Here is a 21,953-nt window from a genome sequence, read left to right on the forward strand (position 1 = left end):
GAAAGTCAGTGAATTGAAAACAGATCACTAGAAATTATCTGGTTTAAGCAACAGAGAGGAGAAAACAGTAGGAAGAAAAAACTGAACAGAGTCTCAGGGACCTGTGGGAAAATACTAAAATGTCTGACATTTATGTCATTGGATTCCCAGTAAGAGATGAGAAAGAGTGGTGTGTGCAGAAAACGTATTTGAAGAAATATTGGCAAAAAAAAAACCCCTCTAAATTTGGGACAGGCTCAATGGCTCACACCTGTAATCCCAGCACTTTGGGAGGCTGAGGCGGGCAGATCGTTTGAGGTTGGGAGTTTGAGACCAGCCTGGCCAACATGGCAAAACCCCATCTCTACTAAAAATACAAAAATTAGCCAGGCCTGTTGGTGCGTACCTGTAATCTCAGCTACTCAGGTGGCTGAGGCTCGAGAATCACTTGAACCTGGGAGGTAGAGGTTGCAGTGAGTCCAGATTGCGCCACTGCACTCCAACCTGGGCAACAGAGCGAAGCTCCCTCTCAAAAAAAAAACCTCTAAATTTGGTGAAAGACATAAACTTACAGATTCAAGAAACTTAGAAAATTCCAAAGAAGATAAACTCAAATCCACAGTTGAGACACATCAAAATCAAACTGCTGAAAACTAAAGTTGAAGAAAACATCTTGAAAGCAGCCAGGAAAAAGTGACACATATATAGAAAAATAGTGATTTGACACCGCATGTTCTCACTCATAGGTGGGAATTGAACAATGAGAACTTATGGACACAGGAAGGGGAACATCACATTCCGGGTACTGTTGTGGGGTGGGGGGTGGGGGGGCGGGGACAGCATTAGGAGATATACCTAATGCTAAATGACGAGCTAATGGGTGCAGGAAATCAACATGGCACATGGATACATATGTAACAAACCTGCACATTGTGCACATGTACCCTAAAACCTAAAGTATAATAAAAAAAAAATAATAAATAAAAAATAAAATAAAACAACTATAAATTATGGAGCAGAAAAAAAAAAAAAAGAAAAATAGTGATTTGAATGATTGTGAATTTCTTAGCAGAAACCATAGAGATGAGAAGGAAATGAAATAATACTTTGTTTTATTTGTTTGTTTGTTTGAGATGGAGTCTCTCTCTGTTGCCCAGGCTGGAGTGCAGTGGTGCAATCTTGGCTCACTGCAACCTCCACCTCCCAGGTTCAAGCGATTCTCTTGTCTCAGCCTCCTGAGTAGATGGGATTACACGTGCCTGCCACCATGCCCGGCTAATTTTTGCGTATTTAGTAGAGATGGGGTTTCACCATGTTGGCCAGGTTGGTCTCAAACTCCCGACTTCGTGATCTGCCCACCTCGGCCTCCCAAAGGGCTGGGACTGCAGGCATGAGCCACCTTACCCAGCCAGAATAATACTTTTATTATTATTATTATTATTTTGAGACAGGGCCTCACTCCATCTCCTAGGCTGGAGTGCAGTGGCGTGATCTCGACTCACTGAAACCTCAACCTCTTGAGCTCAAGTGATCCTCCCACCTCAGCATCCACAGTAGCTGGGACTACAGGTGTGTGCCACTGTGCCCAGATAACCTTTGTATTTTTTGTAGAGATGGGGTTTCACCATGTTGCCCAGGCTGGTCTTGAATTCCTGAGCTCAAGTAATCCACCCACCTGGCCCTCCCAATGTGATAGGATTACAGGCATGAGCCACTGCTCCTTTTTTATTATTATTATTTTTTATTATTATTTTTTTCTCATCTTCTTTGTGATGGTAGAAACAATACTTTCAAAGTGCTAAAAGAAAAGAGCTGTCAACCCAGAACTCTATATCCAATGAAAATAACCTTTGGAATGAAGGCAAAATAAGGACATTATAACAGGAAAAAAAATTATTATTATTTACTTTAACAGAAATGCTAGAGAAAGTTCTTTGGGTGGAGGGGAAATGATGCCAGAGGGAATCTTGGAACTTTAGGAATGAAAGAAAAACAACAGAAATGTTAAAGATCTGGCAGAGTAAGACCCTGTCTCAAGAAACAAACAAAAAGTTGAAATTGTCATACATATCTTAAAGCTATAACATTGTCAGCCAGGGGCAGTAGCTCAAGCCTGTAATCCCAGCACTTTGGCAGGCCGAAGCAGGCAGATCACCTGAGGTCAGGAGTTTGAGACCAGCCTGGCCAACATGGTGAAACCCTGTCTCTACTAAAAATACAAAAATTAACTGGGCATGGTGGCACATGCCTGAAACCCAGCTACTCGGGAGGCTGAGGCAGGAGAACCACTTGAACCTAGGAGGCAAAGGTTACAGTGAGCTGAGATCGTGCCACTGCACTCCTGCCTGGGTGACAGACTCCATCTCAAAAAAAAAAAAAAAAAAAAAAATGCCAGGCGGGGTGGCTCACGCCTGTCATCCTAACACTTTGGAAGGCTGAGGTGGGCGGATCACGAGGTCAGGAGATCGAAACCATCCTGGCTAACACGGTGAAACCCCGTCTCTACTACAAATACAAAAAATTAGCCGGGCTTGGTGGCAGGCACCTGTAGTCCCAGCTATTCAGGAGGCTGAGGCAGGAGGATGGCATGAACCTGGGAGGCGGAGCTTGCAGTGAGCCGAGATTGCGCCACTGCATTCCAACCTGGGCGACAGAGTGAGACTCCGTCTCAAAAAAAATTGTCTAGTAGGGTTTTCAGCATATATCAATGTAATACATTTGACAACTTTTCAGCATATATCAATGTAATACATTTGACAACTATAATATAAAAGGGGGTAGGGTAAAAAATATAATGGTAAGATTTCTACCGTCTACTGGAAATGTAAAATAGGATTTCTAAGTAGACTGTGAAAAGTTAGGGGTGTGTGTGTGTGTGTGTGTGTGTGTGTGTGTGTGTGTGTGTATATATGTATAGTAATTTCTACCATAACCACTAAAAGAAGACTATAAGCCAGGCGCGGTGGCTCACGCCTGTAATCCCAGCACTTTGGGAGGCTGAGGCAGGCAGATCATGAGGTCAAGGGATTGAGACCATCCTGGCCAACATGGTGAAACCCTGTCTCTTCTAAAAATACAAAAATTAGCTAGGTGTGGTGGTGCGTGCCTGTAGTCCCAGCTACTTGGGAGGCTGAGGCAGGAGAATCGCTTGAACCCGGGAGGCAGGGGTTGCAGGGAGCCAAGACAAGATCATGCCACTGCACTGCAGCCTGGGTGACAGAGTGAGACTCCACCTAAAAAAAAAAAAAAAAAAAAAAAAAAAAAAAAAAAAAAAAAGACTATAAAGATATGTGATCAAAAATGCTAGAAGTAAATGAAAACGGAGTATTAAAAATTACTCAAATCATCAAAAGATATTTTGATTCAAAATATTCAAAAGAGAAGAGGGGGGAGAACAAAAAACTAAGGATCAAATAGAAAATAAATAATAACATCATAGACTTAAATCCATACATATCAATAATTACATTAAATGTTAATGACCCAAACACATCAATGAAAAGCAGAGATTGTCAGAATGGATTAAAAAACAAAAGGGGCTGGGAGCTGCGGCTCACACCTGTAATCCCAACACTTCAGGGAGCCTGAAGCAATTCTCCTAATCGCTTAAGCATAGGAGTTTGAGACCAGCCCGAGCAACAGAGCAAGATTGCTTCACTACAAAAAATTTCATAGAAAGCAGCCAGGCATGGTGGTGCATGCCCATAGTCTCAGCTACTCAGGAGGGGCTGAGGTGGGAGGATCACTTGCGCTCAGGAGGTCAAGGCTGCAGTGAGCGCTGATCATGCCACTGCTCTCCAGCCTGGGCGACAGAACAAGACCCTGCCTCAAGAAACAAACAAAAAACCATAAGGCCTAATATATACTGTCTACAAGAAACCCATTTGAAATATAAGAATATAGGTAATAAGTTAAAAGCCAAAAGTATAAAAAGATATACCATGCAAAGGCTCAGGAAAAGAAAGCTAGGGTGGCTATATTAATATGAGACAAAGTAGACTTCAAAGGAAGGAATATTAGCACGGATAGAGAGGGTCATACTGTTATCAGAAATGAGTCAATTCATCAAGAAGGCATAACAGTTCTAAATGTGTACACATCCAGCAACAGACCTTCAAAATACATGAAGCAAACTTTGATAGAACTAAAAGGAGAGAAGGTCAAATCTACAATTATTGTTGGAGACTCTACACTCATCTTTTAGTAATAGATAGAACTAGTAGATAGAAAATCAGTAAGGATATAGAACTAAACCAGACGAAAACCCAACTAGATCTAGTTGATGTTTATAGACTCTTCTACCTGACAACATTAGAATACACATTCTTTTCAAGTACATATTGAACATTCACCCAGATAGACCATATCCTGGGTCATAAGACAAACCTTAGCAAATCTAAAATAATTAAAATTCTATAAAGTATATTTTCAGACCATAATAGTATTAAGCTACAGATAGGTAATACAAATAAAACTGGAGAACACCCAAGTGCTTGGAAGTTGAACAACATGCTGCTTTTTTTTGGAGACAGAGCCTTGTGCTGTTGCCCAGGCTGGAGTGCAGTGGTGCAATCTCGGCTCACTGCAACCTCTGCCTCCTGGGTTCAAGCGATTCTCCTGTCTCAGCCTCCCTAGTAGCTGGGATTACAGGCGCGTGCCACCACACCCAGCGAATTTTTGTATTTTTAGTAGAGATAGGGTTTCACCATGTTGACCAGGCTGGTCTCGAACTCCTGACCTCAGGTGATCCACCCACCTCAGCCTCCCACAGTGCTGAGATTACAGGTGTGAGCCACCGTGCCCAGCCCTGAACAACACACTTCTAACTAATCCATGGATCTAAGAGGAAGTCTTAAGGGAAAAAATATTTTCTACTGAATGAAAATGAAAATGCAGCATATCAGAATTTCTGGGATGCAGCCAAAGCAATGCTTAGAGGAAAACTTTATAGTATTAAATTCTTACCTTAGAAAAGAAGAAAGGTCTCAAATCATTCTCATCATTATTTTTTGAGACGGTGTCTTGCTCTGTCACCCAGGCTGGAGTGCAGTGGTGCAATCTTGGCTCACTGCAACCTCCCCCTCCCGGTTCAAGTGATTCTCCTGCCTCAGCCTCCTGAGGAACTGAGATTACAGGCATACAGCGCCATGCCTGGCACATTTTTGTGTTTTTAGTAGAGATGGAGTTTCACCATGTTGGCCAGGCTGGTCTCTAACTCCCCACCTCAAATGATCTGCCTGCCTCAGCCTCCCAAAGTGCTGGGATTACAGGCGTGAGCCACCGCGCCTAGCCTCAAATTATTAATCTAAGCTCCTCCCTTAAGAAACTTAAAAAAAAAAAAAAAGAGCAAAATAAACCTGAACCAAACAGAAGGCAGCAAATAGTAAAGAGCAGAAATCAATGAAACTGAAAGAAGGAAACAGTAGCGAAAAATCGATGAAACTGAAAGAAGGAAACAGTAGCGAAAAATGAATGAAACCAAAAGCTGGTTTTTCAGAAGGATTAGTAAAACTCATAAATGTCTGGCAATACTGACAAAAATGAGAGAATACAGATGGAATTGTCACTATAAACCCCACAGACATTGAAGGATAATTAAAAAAAAATACAAAGCAGACTGGGCATAATGGCTCATGCCTGTAATCCCAGCACTTTGAGAAGCTGAGGCAGGTGGATCACCTGAGGTCAGGAGTTCGAGACCAACCTGGCCAACATGGTGAAACTCCGTCTCTACTAAAAATACAAAAATTAGCTGGGCATGATGGTGGGCACCTGTTATCCCGGCTACTTGGGAGGCTGAGGCAGGAAAATCGCTTAAACCTGGGAGGCAGAGGTTGCAGTGAGCTGAGATTGTGCCACTGCACTCCAGCCTGGGTGACAGTCAGACTCCATCTCTAATAATAGTAATAATAATAATAATAATAATAATAGTGATACAGACCCGGCATAGTGGCTCACAGTGGTAATCACAACACTTTGAAAGGCTGAAGTAGGAGGACTGCTTGAGGCCAAGAGTTTGCGACCAGCCTGGGCAACATAGCAAGACCCCATCTACAAAACTGCAACAACAAAAAAATTAGCCTAGCATGATGGCACGTGCCTGTAGTCCCAGTTACTCTGGAGGCTGAGGTGAGAGGATTGCTTGAGCCCAGGAGTTCAAGGCTGCAGTGAGCTGTGTTCACACCACTGTACTCTAGCCTGGGTGACAGAGTGAGACCCTGTCTCAAAAAAAATAGAGAAAAATGCAACATAACCAAGTGGGATTTCCAGATAGGCAAGACTGATTTAATATTTAAAAATCAGGCCAGGCGCGGTGGCTCACGCCTGTAATCCCAACACTTTGGGAGGCCAAGGCGGGTGGATCACTTGAGGTCGGGAGTTTGAGACCAGCCTGGCCAACATGGTGAAACCCCGTCTCTACTAAAAATACAAAATTAACTGGGCATGGTGGTGCATGCATGTAGCTACTTGGGAGGCTGAGGCAGGAGAATCACTTAGAACCCGGGAAGTGGAGGTTGCAGTGAGCTGAGATTGCGCCATTGCACACCAGCCTGGGTGACAGAGCGAGACTGTGTCTCAAAAAAAAAAAATCAGTTAATGTAATCTATCATGTTAACAGTAAAAAAGAAAAACTATATAATCATATCAGTTGATGCAGAAGAAGCATTCAACAAACTTCAACATCCATTCATGTTTTAAAAAAACTCTTAGCAAACTAGGAATAGATGAGACTTCCTTGATCTGATAAACAGTATCTATTTAATGATGAAAGACTGTGTTTGCTCTCAAATTGGGAGAAAGACTAGGGTGTCCACTCTTACCATTTCTCTTCTGCATCACACTGGAAATCCTAACCAGTGCCAAGAGGCAAGAAAAATAAATAAAAGGCATACAGATTGAAAAGGAAGAAATCAAACTGTCCCCATTCAAATGAGATGATTTCTATGTAGAAAATCACAAGGAACCTACAAAAAGGTTTCCAGAACCTTGAGTTAAACAAGATTGCAAGAATACAGTTTTGCATCAGGCCAAAATTGTATCAAACAGCCAAAAATCCATCTTTTTTTTTTTCCTTTTTTGAGACAGTCTTGCTCTGTCACCCAGGCTGGAGTGCAGTGGTGCGATCTCTGCTCATTGCAACCTCCGCCTCCCAGGTTCAAGCAATTCTCCTGCCTCAGCCTCCCAAGTAGCTGAGATTACAGGTGCCCGCCGACCATGCCTGGCTAATTTTTTGTATTTTTAGTAGAGACAGGGTTTCGCCATGTTGGCCAGGCTGGTCTCGAACTCCTGACCTCAGGTGATCCACCCGCCTCGGCCTCCCAAAGTGCTGGGATTACAGGTGTGAGCCACCGTGCCCTGCCAAAAATCCATCATATTTCTTTAGACCAGCAGTGAACAATTGGAAACAATCTAGAAAAACAATACCAGTAATAAAAGCTCCAAATTGGCCAGGCGCGGTGGCTCACACCTATAATCCCAGCACTTTGGGAGGCAGAAGGGGGTGGGTCACCTGAGGTCGAGTTCGATACCAGCCTGGTTAACATGGGGAAGCCCTGTCTCTACTAAAAATACAAAAATTAGCTGGGCATGGTGGTGGGCGCCTGTAGTCCCAGCTATTCGGGAGGCTGAGTCGGGAGAATCGCTTGAACCTGTGAGGTAGAGGTTGCAGTGAGCCCAAGATCTCGCCACTGCACTCCAGCCTGAGCGACAGAGCGGGACTCTGTCTCAAAAAAATAAAAAAGCTCCAAATTAAGTACTTAGGTGTAAATCTAATGAAATACACAATATATGTAGTATCTATATGCCAAAAACTGCTGATGAAAGAAATCAATGAAGACCTGAGTAAGTGGAGAGATGTACTGTGCTTATGGATATGAAGACTCAATAACATGTCAATTCTCCACAAGTTAATAAATGTGTAAATTTACTTCAATTGAGGATTTTTTATTAGACATAGACAAGCTGATTCTAAAATTCAGATGGAGGCCAGGTATAGTGGCTTACGCCTGTAATCCCAGCACTTTGGGAGGCCAAGGCGGGAGGACTACTTGAGCCCAGGAGTTTGAGACTAGCCTGGGCAGCATGGCGAGACTTCATCTCTACAAATAATAAATTAGCCATGTGTGATGGTGCATGCCTGTGGTCTCACCTACTCGGGAGGCTGATGTGGGAAGATCACCTGAGCCCAGGAGGTTGAGGCTGTAGTGAGCCATGATCGTGCCACTGCACTCTAGCCTGGGCAACAGAGTGAGACCTCATCTCCAAAAATAATAATAATTTAAAAATTCAAATGGAAAGGTGAAGGAACTAGAGTAGCCCAGACAATTTTGCAGAAGAATAATGTGGAAGGAAGTACAGCACCCAATTTTTCGGAATTGCTATGAAGCTGTACAGTTCTCAAGACTGTGACACCGATGAAGAGATAGACATATAGGCCATTGAAACAGTATAGAGAATCCAGAGATAGACCCACACAAATATGTTCAATTGATTTTTTTTTTTTTTTTTTTTTTTTTGAGACGGAGTCTCGCTCTGTCACCCAGGCTGGAGTGTGCAGTGGCGCGATCTCGGCTCACTGCAAGCTCCGCCTCCCGGGTTCACGCCATCCTCCTGGCTCAGCCTCTCCGAGTAGCTGGGACTACAGGCGCCCGCCACCACGCCCGGCTAATTTTTTTTTTTTGTATTTTTAGTAGAGACGGGGTTTCACCGTGGTCTCGATCTCCCGACCTCGTGATCCGCCCGCCTTGGCCTCCCAAAGTGCTGGGATTACAAGCGTGAGCTACCGCACCCGGCCTGTTCAATTGATTTTTGTCAAAAGTGCAAAGGCAATCAGTTCAGTGGTGGAGGAAGGATAGTTTTTTGTTGTTGTTTGTTTTTTTTCTTTTTTTTTTTTTTAAGACGGAGTCTCGCTCTGTCACCCAGGCTGGAGTGCAGTGGTGGGATCTTGGCTCACTGCAACCTCGGCCCCCCAGGTTCAAGTGATTCTCCTGCCTCAGCCTCCTGAGTAGCTGGGACTACAGGCGCACGCTACCACACCCAGGTAATTTTTTGTATTTTTAGTAGAGATGGGGTTTCACCGTGTTAGTCAGGATGGTGTTGATCACCTGACCTCATGATCTGCCCGCATCGACCTCCCAAAGTGCTGGGATTATAGGCATGAGCCACTGCATGCGCCCCAGGATAGTCTTTTTAATGCATTGGGACAACCGGACATCCACGTGCAGGAAAGTGAACTTCAACCTAAACCTCACACCTTACCCCGAAACTAGAAAGGATCATAGATGTAAATGTAAAACCTGACACTGTAAAACTTCTAGAAGAAAACGTAAGAGGTCCGGGCACAGTGGCTCACACCTGTAATCCCAGCACTCTGGGAGGTCAAGGCGGGTGGATCACCTGAGGTCAGGAGTTCGAGGCCAGCCTGGCCAACATAGTGAAACCCCGTCTCTACTAAAAATACAAAAATTAGCCGGGCATGGTGGTGAACGCCTGTAGTCCCAGCTACTCAGGAGGCTAAGGCAGGAGAATCACTTGAATCCAGGAAATGGAGATTATAGTGAGCTGAGATCACACCACTGCACTCCAGCCTGGGCGACAGAATGAGACTGTGTGTCAAAAAAAAAAAAAAGAAAACAGAAAATCTTTGTGATCTTGGATGAAAGCTTTTAGCTATCAGCTGAGTATGGTGGCTCACACCTGTAATCCTAGTACTTTGGGAGGCTGAGGTAGGAGGATCACTTGAGCCCAGGAAGTCGAGGCTGCAGTGAGCTATGACTATGCCACTGTACTCCAGCCTGGGCGACAGAGCAAGACGTTGCCTCTGCAAGGGGTAAAAAAAAACCTCTTAAATATAACACCAAAACTCAATCCATAAAAGAAAATATTGATAAATTATACTTCATAAAAACTGAAAATTTTTGGCCAGGTGCAGTGGCTCACGCCTGTAATCCCAGCACTTTGGGAGGCCAAGGCAGGTGGATCACCGGAGGTCAGAAGTTCAAGACCAACCTGACTAACATGGTGAAACTGTGTCTCTACTAAATACAAAAAGTTAGCCAGGCATGGTGGTGTATGCCTGTAATCCCAGCTACTTGGGAGGCTGAGGCAGGAGAATCGCTTGAACCCGGGAGGCAGAGGTTGCAATGAGCCAATATTGTGCCATTGCACTCTAGCCTGGGCAACAAGAACAAAACTCCGTCTCAAAAAAAAAAAAGGAAAAGTTTTCTGAGAAAACTAGTTAAGAAAATGAAAAGACCGGCAACAGACTGGGAGAAAATACAGGTATTTGGAAATCACATATCCAGCAAATTACTCATATTCAGAATATTTAAAGAATTTTTAAAACTCAGGCCGAGCACGGTGGCTCACGCCTGTCATCTCAGCACTTTGGGAGGTCTAAGCAGGTGGATTACTTGAGCCCAGGAGTTTGAGACCAGCCTAGGCAATGTGGTGAAACCCTGTTTCTACTAAAAATGTAAAAAAATTAGCTGGGTGTAGCAGTGCACACCTGTAGTCCCAGCTACTCAGGTGGCTGAGGCATGAGAATCGCTTGAACCCAGAAGGTGGAGGTTGCCAGTGAGCCGAGATCCACGCCACTGCACTCCAGCCATGGGGCAGAGTGAGACCCTGACTCAAATAAATATGCCGGGCACAGTGGCTCACGCCTGTAATCCCGGCACTTTGGGAGGCCGACGCGGGCAGATCACCTGAGGTCAGGAGTTCAAGACCAGCCTGACCAACATGGAGAAACCCCATCTCTACTGAAAAAACAAAATTAGTCGGGTGTGGTGGTGCATACCTGTAATCCCAGCTACTCAGGAAGCTGAGGCAGAAGAATCACTTGAACCCAGGAGGCAGAGGTTGCAGTGAGCCGAGATCGCGCCATTGCACTCCAGCCTGGGCAACAAGAGTGAAACTCCGTCTCAAATTAATTAATTAATTAAAATTAAAACTCAACAGTAAGAAAACAACACAAAAACTGGGCAAAGACAAGATATGGGATGGCAAAAAAAAAAATCACACGAAGACAAGTGCGGCATGATTAGTCATTAGCACAATGAGATGCCACAGCATAGCTATCAGAATGATTGAACTTTTAAAAACAAAACAAAGGTAGGTGGCCGGGTAGCTCAGTTGGTTAGAGCGTGGTGCTGATAAAAACAAAACAAAAACTGAAAGTACAGGTGCTGGGAAAGACAGGAAGCAACTATAACTCTTACACATTGCTGTTTGGAAAACAAAGTGATAGCGCTACTCAAGGGAAAAAGTCTGGCAGTTTCTTACCAAGTTAAACATACATTTACCATATAACCCAGCATTTCTACTCCTGGGTCTTTACCCAGAAGATAGACTTATGTTAAAGAAAAACCTACATAGGAGTGCTGATAGTGGCGTTATTCATTGGCACATGGATCAGTGTCCTCCAGGAGCTAGATTAGGGCTGAGTCAGTAAGCTTCCTTGCAGATGGAGTCCCTGTCTGGATCTGCAAAGGCCACCTGCCCCAGCCCTGACTGTTTTATACTAATAGATTGATTTGAGCAAGGCCTAGAGCTCATCCACTGTCCCACACTGTGGGCTGATGGTTGCCTGCTGTGAGCTGATTCAGCTCCCTCAGCACACTTTCCATGGCCAAAGATCGTCAGTTACACTGAGGGCAAACTAATCATAACGATTGGGGTGAGCATAGGTTTCTGTTAAATGATGCCTGGACCTTTGTACCAGAAAAAAACAAGGCTATGAGCCTTGCTACTGGCTGGGTCTTCAGGAATTTTTAGCCAGTCTAGCAACATGACTCGTCATTATGCACAAATACTAATCGCAAAACTTAGTTTGAGGAAATAATGGTGATGTTCCTTTACAGATCTTACCAACATTTCTATGAACAAAACTTTGACTTGGTTTCTGTTTCAGATCACAAAAATGGACAGCACTTTATAATACCTCAAATGGCAGACAGGTAAGGTCATTGAAATACCAGTTTTGTCTATCGCTAATATTTCCTTGGTTGTATTATGTTTAAGTATATCATATTTTGTGTTTAACAAAGCCCATACATTTTTCTCTTTTATGGCTATACCATTTGGAAATAAGACGGCTGTAAGTAAACCACTATATACAACTTAAGTTTCAAAGAGCACAAGTAGCAATTTTACTAATAGGAAAATTGGAACCAGTGATATTGTCACTGTTTTAGCCAGTTGTGACAGTATTTTGTATTTATTTATTTACAGAATACTTCTGTATTATAGGAGATTACATTATCTATGACAGGGGTTGGCAAACTTTTCTTCTAAAGGGCCAAATAATAAATATTTTAGATCTGTGGGTAATATGGCCCCTTTTGCAACAGCTTAACTCTACTGTTGTAGATGAAAGCATCTGTGGACACTATAAATGAATGGGTGTGTGTATTCCAGTGAAATTTTATTTCTGGACACTGAAATTTGAATTTCAAATAGTTTTCACGTTATGAAATATTGTTTTTTCTTTTTGCCCCCAAATATTTTAAAACGTGAAAACCATTCCTAGCTCAACTGAACAAAAAGAAGGCCATAATTTTGCTGACCCCTGGTCTATAAGAGCAGATGAGTTCATTGCTACAGGAATGAACCTTAAACCCTTGTTTTGCAAGTTACCTTTGCACAGAAACTGTCAAGAGTTTATGAAATGACTAACTGCTATTCCAGATATAATCTTGCCATCCCGATCTTTTACATCTTCCCTTTTTGTTTTTGTTTTGTTTTGTTTTGTTTTGTTTTTGCTTTGGTAGAGACAGGGTCTTGCTATGTTACCCAGGCTGGTGGCAAACTCCGGGACTCAAGCAGTCCACCTGCCCTGGCCTCCCTACGAGCAACTACATCTGGCCTTGTATTTTCTTTTCCTTTCTTTTCTTTTCTTTTCTTTTCTTTTCTTTTCTTTTCTTTTCTTTCTTTTCTTTTCTTTTCTTCTTTTTTTGAGACAGAGTCTTGCTCTGTCGCCCAGACTGGAGTGCAATGGTACAGTCTAGGCTTACTGCAACCTCCAACTCCCAGGTTCAAGCAATTCTCCTGCCTCCGCCTCCCGAGTTTCTGGGACTATGGGTGTGTGCCATCACACACGGCTAATTTTTGTATTTTTAGTAGGGATGGGGTTTCACCATGTTGGCCAGGCTGGTCTCAAACCCCTGACCTCGCCGGGCGCAGTGGCTCACACCTGTAATCCCAGCACTTTGGGAGGCCGAGGCGGGTGGATCACGAGGTCAGGAGTTCGAGACCAGCCTGGCCAAGATGGTGAAACCCTATCTCTACTAAAAATACAAAAATTAGCCAGGCGCAGTGGCATGCGCCTGTAATCCCAGCTACTCTGGAGGCTGAGGCAGGAGAATTGCTTAAACCCTGGTGGCAGAGATTGCAGTGAGCTGAGATTGCGCCACTGCACTCCAGCCTGGGTGACAGAGTGAGACTCCATCTCAAAAAACAAACAAAAAAAAACCCTGACCTTGTGATCCTCCCACCTCAGCCTCCCAACGTGCTGGGATTATAGGCGTGAGCCATCAAGCCTGGCATATTTTCTTATATCATGCTTTTTTTTTAATACTTCAAAAATTGTGACTCCTCACATAAGGGCCTGGAAGGTAACCTGGCAATAGCTTTTGTCGTTTAGTTGGTGGACGATTTTTTTTTCCTCTTTAACACTTACATGATTGTGGTATTTCAGAAGGAGTTACTTTCACCAGATTGTTCTGTTTAGAGCTCCTCACTGACTCTATTGGGCTGTAGAATGCTTGGTTCTAACATGGTCCATGAACTGTAATAATATTTTTATCTCTTGGGTGTCTTAAGCGTTACAGAGTTCACAAATCTGGCTTTATTTATGTACTTATTAGCTTTGTATGTTTTCTTAGCAGCCTGGATTTGTCTGAATTGGCAAAAGCTGCTAAGAAGAAACTTCAATCTGTGAGTATCTCTCTGTACTGGTTTTCTCTAGTATGAGAATCGGTGCATCCTGCTGATACCTACTCTCAATGCAGGTTACCTGTTGCGCCTGATGACTTTATTTCATACTTTTATTTGTTAAACTAGAAGCAGACTATTGAGTATACAGCACGGATGACCACAAGGACTATTAAGTTCAGTATATTCAATTCATTGATTCTGCTTCAGATAATCTCATTTTTCCCTGTCATGTAAAAACTGCAGATGGCACCTTTGGCATTAGGCAGTTGTTCTCCTCAGGAGAGTTCCCTAGTTCCTCTCAGTGTCATGAGTAAGTAGGGCACGCATTCTTGGGGTGACTTAGCCACGTAGGATTCTAGAGCTGGTAAATGCTGATGCTGAAATGGTGGCGAGTCCCATAGATTCACTGGCTGCCATTTGGATCCAGCCATACTGTAACCCTCTTTCCCATCCCATGCCATTCATCAGTGCTTTTTAAATTTCTGCTGTTAAAAGCTGGTGGTCTTGGCCCACGTGCACGTTCAGAGTTTGCCGGCTCTGCGCCACAACCTCCCTTTAGCCTGTGTCTTTCTTCTAGACTGCCCACCTCAGCCTTAGGGAAGGCCTAAGGGCCCAGGCCTCAAGGCCCTGGGAAATCTACTTCTCTGGGATTGACTTCTCTTTGTCTAGTTCTCTCACATGAAGCCTCACCAGGGCACTTCTCTCCGCTTTAACCACCAAAGTATACTCCTCAGCTGTCCCATTGCTCTTTGGATCAGAACCAAGATTCTTAACTTCTTTTTGTAACCCATAAGGGCATCATTCAACTCTCACCTTTCAGAGATTGCCCTGCTTCCCATCTGGTTCCGTGTGTGTGTGTGTGTGTGTGTGTCTGTGTGTGTGTGTGTGTGTGTGTGTGTCTGTCTGTGTGTCTTTAGATTAACACGCTCTGAGGCCATGATCACGAGGTCAGGAGTTCGAGACCAGCCTGGCCAAGATGGTGAAACCCTATCTCTACTAAAAATACAATGAGGCCATGAGCTGCACATTCAAGTCCTCTTCCAGGAATCCTCCTTTGCCTACAGTGTTTGCCTTTCCCAGCTTCCATCTCTCTGATCTTTCAGGGACCTGAAATCTGACCAGTGTAGGTAGCGGCTTTCCCAAAGCCTGACTCTGACATTGCAACTTCCCTAATTCATGACTTTCTCCTCATTTCCGTTTTCACAGAAGACCCTTTACTAAAACTTCATATAATACTCAGTATTAAATATTACATTAAATGAATTTATCCTTACTAGTATTTAACTGTATTATGAAATAAATGTGTTTTATGCAATTTGTTTGGTGTCTCTGTGTTCTGTATCTACAGTTTTGTGTGTCTGTGTGTTTTATTGCCTTAAGGAAGTTGTAAACTAAGATGATCAAACTAAGGTGCTTTGGAGTCAGATAGCACTAAATATTGTGTTTTCCTTTTAATTACTCACAATCTGTAAGTAAATTTTATTATAAATAATTCAAACCTAGATTAAAAACCTACATTTTCTTAGACTATCCTACATTTGCTTCACTGGAAGCTGCATGAAAGCTGAGATTATGCCTGTAATGTCTCTAGCATGTGGCAGGCATGAAGTAAAGACCTGGAACAGAGTCTAGTATAGCTCTCAAGAGCTGCGGCTGTGGGTCAGACTGGTCAGTACATATCTCAGCCCTGCCAAGCTTCCTAGCCTCCCTGTGCTTTGGCATCCTCTCGTAGAAGAGGGAGATAAGGATCCTGCAGGGGCTGCCCACCAGACCTGCTCGGAGTGGGCTGCCACCGTTACTTGTTGACCCTCACCCTGTGGTCTCCTTCTCACAGGTGACCATCTTATCAGCGCCAGGTCAGTGTTTATCCTCTAGTATCTTCCTCCTGTCCTCCTTCTCTTCCTCCCTTTATCCTTTCTTTCCTTTCTCTTTTCCTTCCCTCCCTTCTGATGAAGAGCTGAGAGAAACATAACAAAGGCTAATGTATTCCTTGAATGAGTAAATGTTAGCATTTTCAAAGATGTAAACTTGGATCTCAGGTCTGTCACTTACTAGCTTTGTGACTTTAGGCAAGCTACTGTCTTCTCTGCCTCAGTTTTCTTGTCTTAAAAATGGGACAATAGTAGTTCCTGTTTTCATAGAGGTGTTTTTTTTTGTTTGTTTGTTTTTGTTTTTTGTTTTTTGTTTTTTTTTGAGACGGAGTCTTTCTCTGTCCCCCAGGCTGGAGTGCAGTGGCGCGATCTCGGCTCACCACAACCTCCACCTCCTGGATTCACGCCATTCTCCTGCCTCAGCCTCCCGAGTAGCTGGGACCACAGGCGCCCACCAACACGCCCGGCTAATTTTTTTGTATTTTTTAGTAGAGACGGGGTTTCACCATGTTAGCCAGGATGGTCTCGATCTCCTGACCTCGTGATCCACCCGCCTCGGCCTCCCAAAGTGCTGGGATTACAGGCTTGAGCCACCGCGCCCGGCCTCATAGAGGTGTTATAAGTGAAATATGATACTGTTAGCACAGTGCCTGGGATATAAGCCCTTAATCAGCGTTGGCCATTGTAGTTGTTGCTAGTAATAATAACATTAGCTTGTAGTCCCATGGAGGAAGAAACTGGATATTTATGAAGCAAGGTCAAGCTCCCAATCCTTCATCATCTTGTCTAGCAACAGGCTCTCTGGGTTTATTTTTAATTATAGTGTGACCACATTTGGGAAGATTTGGAAAATACAGAAGGGGGACCATCCTCATTGCTATACTCTTAATGGAGTCAGGCTCAATATTTTGGTACATTTCTTTCAGTTCTTATTTTATATGCATATCTTTTTTTAAAACAAACTTAATCATAATAATAGGCGTTTATAACCTGCTTTTTTTCACTCAATAATATATTGTACCCATTTTAACATATTCCTATGAGGGCTCTGTAACTAGCACTTGTTTTTTCTTTTTTTTTCGAGACAAGGTCTCACTCCGTCACCCAGGCTGGCGTGCAGTGGTGCCATCATGGCTCACTGCAGCCTTGAACTCCCAGGCTCAAGTGATCTTCCTGCCTCTGCCTCCCAAAGTGTTGGGATTATAGGCATGAGCCACCACACCCAGCCTGTAGCCAGCATTTTAAATTGCTGTATTAAATCCTTTCTGGCCAGCCAGTGCCTCTTTTCTGGCCCCCTTAAAGTGTGAGGTGCCATGTGTGGATGTAAGGAACCCAATAGGGAATATAACAGATTCAGCATCTGCCCTCCCAAAGCAGATGTCAGACAGTTTAAGTCACAACTACCACATGTCAAGGTGTTTCATGAGGCAGAAAGTGCAGAGAGAGGCAGAGCCACCCCAGAAGGGGCTTAACCTCATCTGGGCCAGGAAGACCTCAATTATCCTCCATGTGCCCAGGGAGGCACTGCAGGCTGTGAGGTGGTTGTTGTGTGCTGAAGAGTCAGGCTGTGCTTTGTTAGGAAGCTTCCTTCTGGAGACTGAAGCAGTAGGACTGCTACTGAGAAAGAGAGCAAAGAAACTCAGCTGAGGTCTGGGTCATGTTTTTGTGCAAGGGCACATTTTATCCTCTCAAAACAGCATGTCTTTTGCTTTTCTTTTTTCTTTTTTGAGATAGGGTCTCACTCTGTCACCCAGCCTGGAGTGCAGTGGTGCGTTCTTGGCTCACTGCAGCCTTGATCTCCTGGGCTGAAGTGATCCTCCTGCCTCAGCCTCCTGAGTAGTTGGCACTACAAGCATGCACCACCATGCCCAGCTAGTTTTTGTATTTTCTGTAGAGGCGGGGTTTCACCATGTTGCCCAGGCTGGTCTCGAACTCCTAGGCTTAAGCAATCCACCTGCCTCAGTCTCCCAAAGTGCTGGGATTATAGGTGTGCACCACTGAGCCTGGCTGTTTTTGCAAGGGTATAGGATCCCTTACACTTTGGGGAACTGATAAGCACTTTTAAGTGCAGAAAAGGAGGCTTACAGGATGATATCACAAGAAGAGTAGAGAACTGGAACCTACTTCTGAGATGATGCACTTTAGATGCCTCTTAGCTCCTTAATAGCAGCAGCTCTGTCTGTGTCATAAAGTAGTGAAATTGCTGTGGTTAGCAGACATTTCTAGAGGCCCTGTACGATTTTGAAAATGTTATGTCTGTTTAACAGTGGGTATGTACCAAGCACTGGCATTGGATAAGATGTAGGCAATAACAGGGTGACTAAGTCGCAGTTCCCTCTCGTCCTCCTGGTGTTAATCGTTGTCCCTTGTGTTCCTGATATTTTTTACTTTCAGCTAAGTAATCATTTGTTTGAAGAACTTGCCATGGATGTGTACGATGAAGTTGACAGGCGAGAGACGGATGCAGGTGACTTGACGTAGCTTTATCTAATAAGCTTCTGTTATCAGTGGGCACTGAAAAGCTGCCAGGCTCAGTGTTTTACTAGTTCAATTTCTGCTGTCCTGATGGTGCGAGTGTCGACGTTTGCCTTTGCGTGTGTTGGCTTCAGAGTGTGTTTCCCCTCGTAGTGCGTGAGCTGTGCCTCCCAGGAGCAGTGGCACACAGGTGTGATGAGGTTTGTCTCTGGCTCTTTCCTCTGGCTAGTCTGGCTTGCCACGCAAAACCACAGCGCCCTGGTAACCGAGACAACGGTCGTCCCCTTTCTTCCGGTCAATCCTGAGTACTCATCAACACGAAACCAGGCAAGTGGCTCAATTTGGAAAGGAATAGTAGTTGGGGAATGGCTGATGTCATGATGTTTCATTTTCCCAGGACAAGTATTCTAAATGTTTTGATTGATTAAAAATTTAATATCCTTTATACATATACACACACACACAACCCCCAAATTGATAAGAAAAACAATAGACGATAAATAAATGACTGGGAAAGAATATGAAACAATTCACAGAAGAAATACAAATGTGAAGGAATGTTTAACCGTGTCAGTAATCTAAGAAAGCAACTTAAAAGAATTAGTGCAAGTTTTATCAGTCAAATTAATAAAATATATAATAAAGGATACTCCAAACTGGTAAGGATGTGGTAAGCTGAGCTTTCTCTTGCAACAGGTAGAACTTTAAATTGCTGTAGATGTTAGAAAAGCAATTTGTTTACCAGTTTCAGAAGCCTCAAAATTAAGTACATCCTTTTACATGGGAATTTCTCATTTGAGAATATGCTTTAATAAAATAAAAATAGATTTATGCACATGATTTTCGTCAAAGCACTGCCGTATATAATAGAGCGTTAAAAACAGCTAACACATCCATCAAGAGGAGAAATGTTGAATGAATTAGGAAGGTGTTTTAGTCTTTACAATTAGCAGCTATATATAAGGATAGGGTATATCTAGACTATGATTTTGTTTAACTTAAAATTTTTTTTTTTTTTGGGACGGAGTCTTGCTCTGTTGTCCAGGCTAGAGTGCAGTGGCGCCATCTCAGCTCACTGCAACCGCCACCTCCTGGACCCAAGCAATTCTCCTGCCTCAGCCTCCCCGAGTAGCTAGGATTACAGGCACCCGCCACCATGCCTGGCTAATTTTTGTACAAAGTCCTGACCTCAAGTGATCCTCCCGCCTCAGCCTCCCAAGGTTCTGGGATTACAGGCATGAGCCACTGTGCCTGGCCTTAACTTAAAATTTAAAAATTCTCCCAAAATTAATATATTATTACTGGGTTTACTTCCAAACTGAAGCATTAATAGAAGAAAAGCATTTAGTAGAACCATTTTATTTTTGCTTACCAAAATAGACCTGTATTGTGAGAACAATGCATATGTGAGAAATGCCATAACATTTATTATGAAATTCTCTTATATAAATGGTTTTAAACTGTTCATATGGAAAATAAGCATTAACTTGGTTTGATTATGGCTGGGATTAATTGTACTTTGATCATGTCAGAAGAAGGTATTTGCAGAAGTCTGTCGATAGTCTGACTAGTTTTATGTGACTATTTATGTATATATTTTTACACTGGGAAATATTTCCAATTATTTTCCCACCTTTAGGGCAGACAGAAGTTAGCTCGGTTCAACGCCCATGAGTTTGCCACGCTGGTCATTGACATTCTCAGTGACGCCAAGAGGAGACAGCAGGGCAGTTCTCTCTCGGGTTCAAAAGGTAACTGCTCAAACCTCCAAACATTTGCATTTTTTGGCCCTCTAAATTTGACTCAAGTGTTAAAGTTATAAACTAATTAAAGCTGTCATCAACATGACAGTTCTATAGGTTTTTGGTTTTTTGTTTTTTTTACTTTAAGTTCCGGGATACATGTGCAGAATGTGCAGGCTTCTTACATAGGTATACGTGTGCCATGGTGGTTTGCTGCACCTATTGACCTGTCCTCTAGGTTCCCTCCCCTTAGCCCCAACCCCTATAAGTTTTATTGGTAGTATATTGTGATAAATAGTTTACCTGTCTGAGCCCTGGTGAATTAACAATACTTCAGAGTTACTAACTGCTACACATATTTATCTTATATATGATTTCTGTTTTGTTTTGGGACACTTACCTACCCTGTAAAATTGCATGCTGAAATTAACCCAAAACTCTGGCTTAGATCTTGTTAAAGGACATAAGAAAATAAACTCTTCTTGGCCGGGCACGGTGGCTCACACCTGTAATCCCAGCACTTTGGGAGGCCAAGGCAGGTGGATCACCTGATGTCAGGAGTTCCAGACCAGCCTTGCCAACATGGTGAAACCCCATCTCTACTAAAAATACAGAAATTAGCAGGGCTTGGTGGCAGATGCCTGTAATCCCAGCTACTCGGGAGGCTGAGGCAGGAGAATCACTTGAACCTGGGAGGCGGAGGTTGCAGTGAGCTGAGATTGCACCACTGCACTCCAGCCTGAGTGACAGAGCAAGACTCTGTCTCAAAAAAAAAAAAAAAAAAGGAAAAGAAAAACTGTTCCTTATTGAAACTGCATAATATCTGCTGTTGCTTACCTACAAAACTGAGTTCAACATAATTAAAATTTGTTGCCATAAACGTTAAATGTCTTCAGTGAGAATTACTCTGATATACAATTATAAGGAGAGCTCTGAGCATCTGTTTCACAGGTGCCCCGTTGAGTCTAGTTCGGTAGCCCAGGTCATGTTTGCATGCTTAGGAATGTCCTTCCTCTCCAGCCCTATTACTGTATCCATATTGGTTTTTTCTAATTATAGAAATTAGACGGTTTTCATTGTAAATCATTTAAGCAAAAGAAATATGCACCATAAAAATTAAGTTTTCAGTCAATATCACATTCTCCAAAGACAGTAATCATTAACTGACAACAACTCATTTGTTCTTCTTGCCTGTTCAGGAATTTGATTTTATCTGTTCAACCAGGAATAAGGAAGTTCTGAAAAGGTTTATTAAATTTTGGTGAAGGCACAGTGACAAGAGTCTTTGGATAAGTTTAAAGTCTTAAAATGGCCTGGGTGTGGTGCCTTACCCCTGTAATCCCAGCACTTTGGGAGGCTGAGGCGGGCAGATCATTTGAGGTCAGGAGTTCGAGATCAGCCTGGGCAACATGGTGAAACCCATCTCTACTAAAAATACAAAAAAATTAGCTGGGCGTGGTGGCACGTGCCTATAATCCCAGCTACTCAGGAGACTGAGGCAGGAGAATTGCGTGAACCTGGGAGACAGAGGTTGCAGTGAGCCGAGATCACACCACTGCACTCTAACCTGAGCAACAGAGTGAGACTCTGTCTCAAAAAAAAAAAATGGCCGGGCACGGTGGCTCACGCCTGTAATCCCAGCACTTTGGGAGGCTGAGGTGGGCAGATCACAAGGTCAGGAGATTGAGACCATCCTGGCTAACACGGTGAAACCCCGTCTCTACTAAAACTACAAAAAATTAGCCAGGCGTGGCGGTGGGCACCTATAGTCCCAGCTACTCAGGAGGCTGAGGCAGGAGAATGGCGTGAACCTGGGAGGCAGAGCTTGCAGTGAGCCGAGATTGCGCCACTGCACTCCAGCCTGGGCGACACAGCAATACTCCCGTCTCAAAAAAAAAAAAAAAAATTGTTTTAACTTAAAAAACAAAGTCTTAAAAAATACCTGCTCTTT

General features: G+C 43.4%; 1 protein-coding gene across 10 annotated transcripts in view; it reads left to right on the forward strand.

Moving 5' to 3' along the window:
- The window catches only part of GIT2 (GIT ArfGAP 2), a 77,052-nt gene that overhangs the window by 18,016 nt on the left and 37,083 nt on the right, over positions 1-21,953 (forward strand). For 8 of the 10 annotated variants that reach the window (XR_009209118.1, XM_032168722.2, XM_032168726.2 and 5 more), the window contains exons 8-12: positions 11,891-11,936; positions 13,863-13,914; positions 18,180-18,252; positions 18,490-18,587; positions 19,900-20,011. Coding sequence is in view for 9 of the 10 variants with exons in the window: in XM_032168722.2 (XP_032024613.1) it covers positions 11,891-11,936; positions 13,863-13,914; positions 18,180-18,252; positions 18,490-18,587; positions 19,900-20,011 (381 nt within the window). In the remaining variant the exon portion in view is untranslated. The remainder of the gene's footprint in view (positions 1-11,890; positions 11,937-13,862; positions 13,915-18,179; positions 18,253-18,489; positions 18,588-19,899; positions 20,012-21,953) is intronic. The other 2 variants (XM_032168729.2, XM_032168723.2) reach the window with 1 other exon arrangement.

The sequence above is a fragment of the Hylobates moloch genome, unplaced genomic scaffold (genome assembly GCF_009828535.3).
Source record: "Hylobates moloch isolate HMO894 unplaced genomic scaffold, HMol_V3 SCAFFOLD_12, whole genome shotgun sequence".
Classification (NCBI taxonomy): domain Eukaryota; kingdom Metazoa; phylum Chordata; class Mammalia; order Primates; family Hylobatidae; genus Hylobates; species Hylobates moloch.